This window comes from Callithrix jacchus, chromosome 5, assembly GCF_049354715.1.
Source record: "Callithrix jacchus isolate 240 chromosome 5, calJac240_pri, whole genome shotgun sequence".
In the NCBI taxonomy this organism is placed as follows: Eukaryota; Metazoa; Chordata; class Mammalia; order Primates; family Cebidae; genus Callithrix; species Callithrix jacchus.
The window spans coordinates 82,945,197-82,952,526 of record NC_133506.1 but is presented as its reverse complement, the minus strand read 5'-3'; the positions used below and the strand labels follow the sequence as shown (position 1 = coordinate 82,952,526).

General features: G+C 42.6%; 1 protein-coding gene across 17 annotated transcripts in view; it reads right to left on the bottom strand.

Annotated features, from left to right (window-relative positions):
• Positions 1 to 249: 249 nt before the first annotated feature.
• The window catches only part of PRPSAP2 (phosphoribosyl pyrophosphate synthetase associated protein 2), a 61,736-nt gene continuing 54,655 nt past the window's right edge, over positions 250 to 7,330 (bottom strand). For all 17 annotated transcript variants that reach the window (XM_035303097.3, XM_078373125.1, XM_078373126.1 and 14 more), the window contains 2 exons: positions 2,860 to 3,006; positions 250 to 981 (listed from right to left, as the gene is read on the bottom strand). In XM_035303097.3, coding sequence (XP_035158988.1) covers positions 823 to 981; positions 2,860 to 3,006 — 306 coding nt within the window. In that variant the 3' untranslated portion in view covers positions 250 to 822. The remainder of the gene's footprint in view (positions 982 to 2,859; positions 3,007 to 7,330) is intronic.

Below are 7,330 nucleotides of genomic sequence, written 5' to 3'. Positions count from 1 at the left end.
GAGGGGGCAAAGCCACACCCCGACCAATGGCAGCTGGTGCCCAGTGGTTCCCCTGCTGCCTGCAGCCTTGCATCCTGAGATCCCAACTCCTCTCCTGCCTCAGTCAAATGACCACACAGCAGGCACTTTCAAGGCCTTGGACAAACTGTCAGAACAGAGAACACTACATCTCTGAGAGGCTACTGCATCCCCCTGTGAAGCTGCAGAAGGGAAGACAACAAGTTGATGAACATTTCAACATTCATAGTGTGTAGATTCAGCTTTCATTTTATTTTAGTTATAAAACGATTGCCAAAACACAAAGTTTTAGAAAAACAAACAAACAAACACAAGTTTTTATTCCTTTTTTAGCTGCAGAAAATAAATACAATCATATATTCCATATGCTTGTCTATAAAAGCATCTCTAAAAATGTCATTTACTGGATTTGACAGTATAATCTTTTTGGCTTTTCAACTGCAGGTATCAAACAGATCATTTCACTTTATTAACTTTTTTAACCACTTGGCCCAAGCAACTTTGGAAAAAGACTTTGTGAGCTTACAAATCTTATTCCAAGTGTTATTTTTTAAACAGTTAAACTAAAACAAGATCTTACCTTTTTAAAAGATGAGAATAAAGGTTTTCTTTTATAAAAATTGCTCCCAAACTCATAAACATTCAAACTGACATAAAAAGTTGGTCTATCTTCATAGGAATCAAGAAGTGAGGTTACAAGGAGAAGGGGGAACAAACACGATGGCTCCTGTGACTCTATCCCAGCAAGCAGTCACTCTTATGTTTCCAGTTTGGCCCTTGGGAATTTTCCTAAAGGAAAGCTGTTCAGTCATCTAAGCCTATGTTTCTGAAAAGGTAGGACATGGACTCCCCATTGTGGATCCGACGGATCGCCTCTGAAAGGATCATGCTGATATCCACAGTTTTAATCTTGGGGCACTGGAGCTTCTGGACTTCATGTGGAATTGTATTGGTAACCACCACCTGTGAAGTAAGAGGAAAAACCCAGAGCATCAGAAAGCCAAGCAGCTTCATGATTTGGTCTGGAAATGTGATACCTTCTCAAATCTGAGGCTCTCCAAGACAGGAAAACAGTGAGTCTATGTCTCAAGTCAATATTTCAAGTCAATGTGAAGCTACCTGTGTGGATCACCTGAGGTAGGGAGTTCAAGACCAGCCTGACCAACATGGTGAAACCCTGTTTAAAAAAAAAAAAAAAGATTTGATAACATCATACCCACTAGGGCAGATGCAACAAAAAAGATAATAACAAGTGTTGGAGGGATGCAGAGAAACTGGAACTCCTACTCACTGCTGTGGGGATGTAAAATGGTGCTGCTGCTTTGAAAAACAGTCTGGCAGCTTCTCAAAAGTTTAAACATGAAGTCACTGTATGCCCAGCAATTCTAAACTTAGGTATGTATCCAAGAGAAGGGAACACACATGTCCACACAAAAACTTTTACACAAATGTTTACTGCAGCACTAATCATAAGTTTAAAAGTAGAAAAGGACAGGTGCGGTGGCTCACGCCTGTAATCCAAGCACTTTGAGGCCAAGAAGGGCGGATCACCTGAGGCTGGGAGTTCAAGACCAGCCTGACCAACATGGTGAAACCCCATCTTAGAAATGTTTTTTCTACTTTTTTTTTTTATCAACATATGAAATATGAAAAGAGAGACAAAATGCGGACTATCCAGGCAACAGAATTATTATTTGATCATAAGGAATGAAGTATTGCTCCATGCTACAACATGGATGAACCCTGAAAATATTATGTTGAGTGAAGGAAGCCAGACATAAAAGACCACAAATTGTATGATCTCATTTATATGAAATGTCCAGAACAGGCAACTCTAGAAAGACAGAAAGCAAATTAGTGGCTGCCAGGGACTAACAGCATTGCGAGAAAATGTGAAGTGATAGTTAATGGGTATGGGGGTTCCTTTCTAGGGAGATGAAAATGTTCTAAAATCAACTATGGTAATGACTGCACACTGTGAACATTCTAAAAACCAATGAGTTGTATGCAATATTACAATTATTATTTTTGAGACAGAGTCTCGTTCTGTTTCCCAGGCTGGAGTACAGTGGCACAGTCTCGGTTCACTGCAGCCACCGCCTCCTGGGTTCAAGATTCTCTTGCCTCAGCCTCCAAAGTAGCTGGGATTACAGGCGCCCACCACCACGTCTGGCTAATTTTTTTATTTTTAGTAGAGACAGGATTTCATTGGCTAGGCTGGTCTGGAACTCCTGATCTCAAATGATCTACCCACTGTGGCCTCCCATAGTGCTGGGATTACAGGGGTGAGCCATTGCACCCAGCCCCCGAATTATATACTTTAAGTGATGAATTGTATGGTATGTAAATTATATCTCAATAAAGCTGTCATTTAAAAGAAGTGGTAGAGTTAAAGGCTTATATTCAATGAAATACAATCATTAACCACCTTTGAATTCCTTTTATTTTTTTGAGAGGAGTTCCACTCTTGTTGCCCAGGCTGGAGTACAATGGCGTGATCTCGGCTCACTGCAACCTCTGCCTTCTGGGTTCAAGCGATTCTCCTGCCTCAGCCTCCCAAGAAACTGGAATTATAGGCATCCACCACCACACCCAACTAACCTTTGTATTTTTAGTAGAGATGGGGTTTTACCATGTTGGCCAGGCTGGTCTCGAACTCCTGACCTCAGGTAATCCACCTGCATCAGCCTCCCAAAGTGCTGGGATTACAGGTGTGAACCACCATGCCCAGCACTTGAGTCCCTTCTTAACCACAAAAGATCTGTCTTATCCCTACTCTCTGAGATCAAGATGTGCCAAAAGCCTAGGCAGCTGCATTCACACACAACCAGACCCTGTTACCTCATCAATGGCAGACTCTTCAATCAGCCGGGGGGCATCAGAAGATAACAAGCCATGAGTCGCCATCACAAAGATCTTGTATGCACCTCTTTCCTTCAGGGTCTCTGCTGCAGCGAGAAAGCTGTCAACATCATCAATGATGTCATCCTGCCAAAGCACAAATGGAAAAGAAGGTATATAAGCACTTCTGCAATAATAGGTTAGACAACCAGGGGAAAAAAGGGTCTGCCTACATTTTTTGTGAAAAATCTGCTCTTCCATTTGGCCTAGTGCAGACAGCACAGCCCTATGTCCCTATCACTGTGTCCCATGGCATCCCTCCAGGACTTTCACACAAGCCTCCTCCTGCACAGCACCTGCCACTTTCACACAAGCCACTCCTGCACAGCACCTCCCACCACTCAAGGCTCCCAGGGTAACACTGTTTTCTGCACCGTAACTGGCCAACACTGTGCTGTCACAATGCAGGTTGCACCAGAAATGATGGAGGTATGATTTTGTTTGTTTTTCCTGCCCTTTTTTTTAAGATGGGGTTTCACCATGATGGCCAGGCTGGTCTTGAACTCCTGACCTCAGGTGATCTGCTCACCTCGGCCTCCCAAAGTGCTAGGATTACAGGTGTGAGTCATTGCGCCCAGTCGATTTTGTTTGTTTTTAATTCACAGAAAAACTGTTAAAAGATGTTTCGACTCTGGGTAATATAATTATGGGTGGCTCTTTCCCCCAGCTTCTTCTTGCTACTTTTCCTTATTTCCAAATTTTCTCCACTGAGCATATGGGAAATATGTTATTGATATGTTATTACAATGGAAAAAATAAAAATAATGACTATTATTTTTAATAATAAAATACCTAGTTCAGTGGTTTCTAATCTATAGACTAGATTCCTAGGCTCCCAGAGTTATTTTAAACCCATTATGGCATCAAACATTGTCTAGAGTTGAATAAATATTCATGTATTTATTTTCCACACATATTACTCTTTAATTGTTTACTGAAGTTACTATGATCAAAAATATAAAGGCCAGGTGTGGTGGCTCATGCCTGTAGTCTCAGCACTTTGGGAAACCAAGGTGGGCAGATTGCTTGAGCTCAGGAGTTCAAGACCAGCTTGAGCAACATAGCAAAACCCAGTCTCTACAAAAACAAAAATTAGCCAGGAATGGTGGTGTACGCTATAGTCCTAGCTACCTGAGAGGCTGAGGCAGGAAGACTGCTTGAGCCCAGGAAGTGGAAGTCACAGTGAGCTGTTATCAGGCCACTGCACTCCAACCTGGGCAGTAGACCCAGACTCTATCTCAGAAAACAAACAAACAAACAAACAAACAAACAAAACATGTACACACACACCCCTACCTTAAAAAGTGCTACTAGTAAAATGGTACAGCCACTTCACTAAACAGTCCGACAGTCTCTTATAATACTATATTTGCAACTACCATGCAAACAACTTCATTTATAAGTGCAATTATCCCAGAGAAATTAAAACTGTTTACATAAAAACCCATACATGAAAGTACATAGCAAGTTTTATGTATAATAGCCCCAAACTGGAAATCATCCAAATGTCCTCCAACAAATAAACTCTGATACCTCTATACCATGGGACACTGCTCAGCAAAAAAAAGGAATTAAATGTTAATATACAAAACAACCTGGATGGATCTTAGGGGAATCATGGCAGGTAAAAAAAAAAAACTCAAAAGGTTATATACCATAGATTCTATTTGTATGATATTCCTGAAATAATAATTAGAAAGACAGAGGACAAATCAGCAGTTGCCAGTGCTGTGGTTTGAATTTTTTTGTCTCTCCAAAGCTCACGTGTTGGAAACATATTCCCCAGTGCAACAGTGCTGGGAGGTGGGGTCTTTGGGGAAGTGTTTAGGTTGTGAGAGCTCCACCATCAGGAATGGATTCGTGTCACTATAAAAAGGCTTGTGGGAATGGGTTCTCCTTTTTCCTGCCCTTCTGCAAAAAAGTTCATTCCTTTTTGTCCTTCTACCTTCTGCCATGTGAGGACGCAGCAAGAAGGCCCTCACCAGACCAAATGCTGGTGCCATGATTCGGACTTCCAGCCTCTAGAACTGTGAGAGAATACATTTCTATTCTTTATAAACAATCCAGTCTCAGCCATTACAGCAGCACAAAATGAACAAAGACACCAGGGGTTGCAGATTGGGTGGGAAGGATGCGAGTGTAGCTATGAAGGGAAGCATGAGGGTACCTTGCAGTGAAAAAGCAATTCTGTGTCCTGGCTGTGGTTCCACAAAGCCACCCATGATATGACTACACACACACACACACACACACACACACACACACACAGAGAGAGAGAGAGAGAGAGAGAGAGAGAGAACATGCACAACTGGTGCTGTCTGAAGGACCTCTGTGGCAGTGGCACTGAGAATTTCCAGGATGTGTTACTGTACTATTGTTAAGCAAAATGGAGGATGCTGGGTAAAGAATACACAGGATGTCCCTGTATATTTCCCCCTACTTCCTGTGGATCTATAATTACTTCAAAATAAAAAGGTTTTCTAAATAATGCAGTGGCAATAGAAGGGGGAAAAAAGTGCTACTGAATCCACAGCACCTTGTTACTACAGTCTTGCCAACTAAGGAATAATTAATAGATAGCTATTACCCGAAAGGGTGACATGAGAGATTTTCTTATTTTTTTTTTTTCTTCCCCCAAGAAGAGTCTCCCTCTGTCACTATACTCAGGCTGGAGTGCAGTGGTGTGATCTTGGCTCACTGCAACCTCCACCTCCCGGATTCAAGTGATTCTCCTGTCTCAGCCTCCTGAGTAGCTGGGATTACAGGTGCACACCACCACGCCTGGCTAATTTTTGTATTTTCAGTAGAGATGGGGTTTCACCATGTTGGCCAAGCTGGTCTTGAATTCCTGGCCTCAAGTGATCTGCCTGTCTTGGCCTCCCAAAGTGCTGGGATTACAGGCATGAGCCACTGCGCCCAGCCGACGTGAAAGTGAAGAAGGTGTGCACAACATTGTCAAGCTGGGGATAATGTGGAGCACACACTAAGAGCTTGGGAAATGGATGCGACCACTTTGGAAATGATTTGGCAACATCTTGTAAAGTTAAAAATGTGCATGCCTTCAGACCCAACAATTCCACTCCCAGGCACCTTGAAATTCACATAGATACACTAGAAAATAGGTACAAGAATGTTCAAAGCAGTACCACTGCCTCAATCAGTTGTGGAGCAGTTATACCAAAGACACATCACACAGCAGTGAAAAAGAATAATGTACAACTTCCTGCCACTACACGGATAAATTTCAATACAAGTGTTGAGCAAAAAAGTCCCAAAGTACACAAAGACATCATTTACATAAACATCAAAGACAAGAAAAAAAAAACAGCATTTTAGGACACATGCACTGATGGCTGACTATCAGGATAAAGATGGGCAGCTTTACATCAATGACAACCTCTGAGGCAAAGAGACCAGGGTAAGCCCAGAGGAGGCTTCCAGGTACCTGGTGATGTTCTATGCTTCAAGTGAGCTAGCAGGTACCCAGTGTTCATTCTATTCTTTAAACTATATAGGCATAGGGATTAAGTGCACTCTTTTTGTGTACTGGTCTTACGATGTGTGAAAGAATGTATGTTTTAAACAGTTATAATCAACTTTGTACTTTACTTTTTTTTTTTTTAAATGGAGTCGCACTCTGTTGCCCAGGCTGGAGTGCAATGTCATGGTCTCAGCTCACTGTAACCTCCGCGCCCCAGACTCAAGCAATCCTCCTGCCTCTGCCTCTTGAGTAGCTGGGACTACAGGTATGTGTCAAATTTCTAGACTCAGCCTCCCAAGTAGCTGGTATTACAGGCATGTGCCACCACGCTTAACTAATTTTTATATTTTTATTAGAGAGGGGTTTCATCATGTTGGCCAGGCTAGTCTCGAACTCCTGATCTCAGGCGATCTGCCTGTCTCGGCTTCCCAAAGTGTTGGGATTACAGGCATGAGCTACCGCGCCTGGACTGTACTTTATTTTTATCACAGAACAATATCTCATGTTATGACAGGTTGTTTTTGTTTTTTTTTGAGACACAGCCTCACTCTATCACCCAGGTTGGAGTGCAGGGGCATGATCTCAGCCCACTGCAACCTCTGTGCCCCAGGCTCAAGCAATCCTCCTGCCTCAGCCTCTTGAGTAGCTGGGACTACAGGTATGTGCCACCAAGTCTGGCTAATTTTTGTATTTTTTGTAGAGACAGGGTTTTGCCATGTTGCCTAGGCCGGTCTTGAACTTCTGGGCCCAAGCGATCGGCCCACCTTGGCCTTCCAGAGTACTGGGATTACAGGCTTGAGCCACGATGCCTGGTTAGTAGTTAGCAATTTTAAAATAAACAATAGCATTTTCCAATTTCTGGGCCAAAGCAAACATTTACCACAAGGCACCAACTTAAATGATAATAATTTGGCCACACTACTATCTTTA